General features: G+C 48.3%; 1 protein-coding gene across 1 annotated transcript; it reads left to right on the forward strand.

Moving 5' to 3' along the window:
- Positions 1-158: 158 nt before the first annotated feature.
- On the forward strand, positions 159-410 carry SARC_16421 (hypothetical protein; the record flags this gene model as incomplete). The annotated part of the gene is made up of 1 exon (XM_014289473.1): positions 159-410. A coding segment is annotated over one exon (252 nt), but the record flags the coding sequence as incomplete, so codon positions are not given.
- Positions 411-698: the final 288 nt, after the last annotated feature.

The raw sequence follows: 698 nt of genomic DNA on the forward strand, positions 1-698 counted from the left end.
GTCTGGGTCTGGGTCTGGGTCTGGGTCTGTGTTTTGGTTTCAGGAGCCCACATCGCTATACATACGCCTACTACATTCACGCCCTTCCTACACGCTTCCCCACATCTACACATCCGGTACTATAGTACTAATATCCATATCTACCCCCCATTATTCAGACTCCACGCTCCCCCTCTCACTTCGGGTCGCCGTCTCTGGCAAAGCTACACCCCAACCGCTCCAACGCTACCACTAGCTCTATCAACGGCACAAACGCACTTCTGGCGGCTGATGTTGACGACACCTTCAGCCGATGCATTCTGGATGGCATGGACGCTTACGTAAACATGGTCACAAACACACTCACCCCACTGATAGATGCGGAGTTCTCGGTGTTTATTGGTACGTTTACTGTAGAGACGCTTACGTAAACGTGGTCACAAACACACTCACCTCACTGATAGATGCAGAGTTCTCGGTGTTTATTGGTACGTTTATTGCAGAGACGCTAACGTAAACCTGGTCACAAACACACTCACCTCACTGATAGATGCAGAGTTCTCGGTGTTTATTGGTACGTTTATTGCAGAGACGCTAACGTAAACCTGGTCACAAACACACTCACCTCACTGATAGATGTAGAGTTCTCGGTGTTTATTAGTACGTTTATTGCAGAGACGCTTACGTAAACATGGTCACAAACACACTCACCTTACTGA

The sequence above is a fragment of the Sphaeroforma arctica genome, assembly GCF_001186125.1.
Source record: "Sphaeroforma arctica JP610 unplaced genomic scaffold supercont1.8044, whole genome shotgun sequence".
NCBI classification, from domain to species: Eukaryota; class Ichthyosporea; order Ichthyophonida; genus Sphaeroforma; species Sphaeroforma arctica.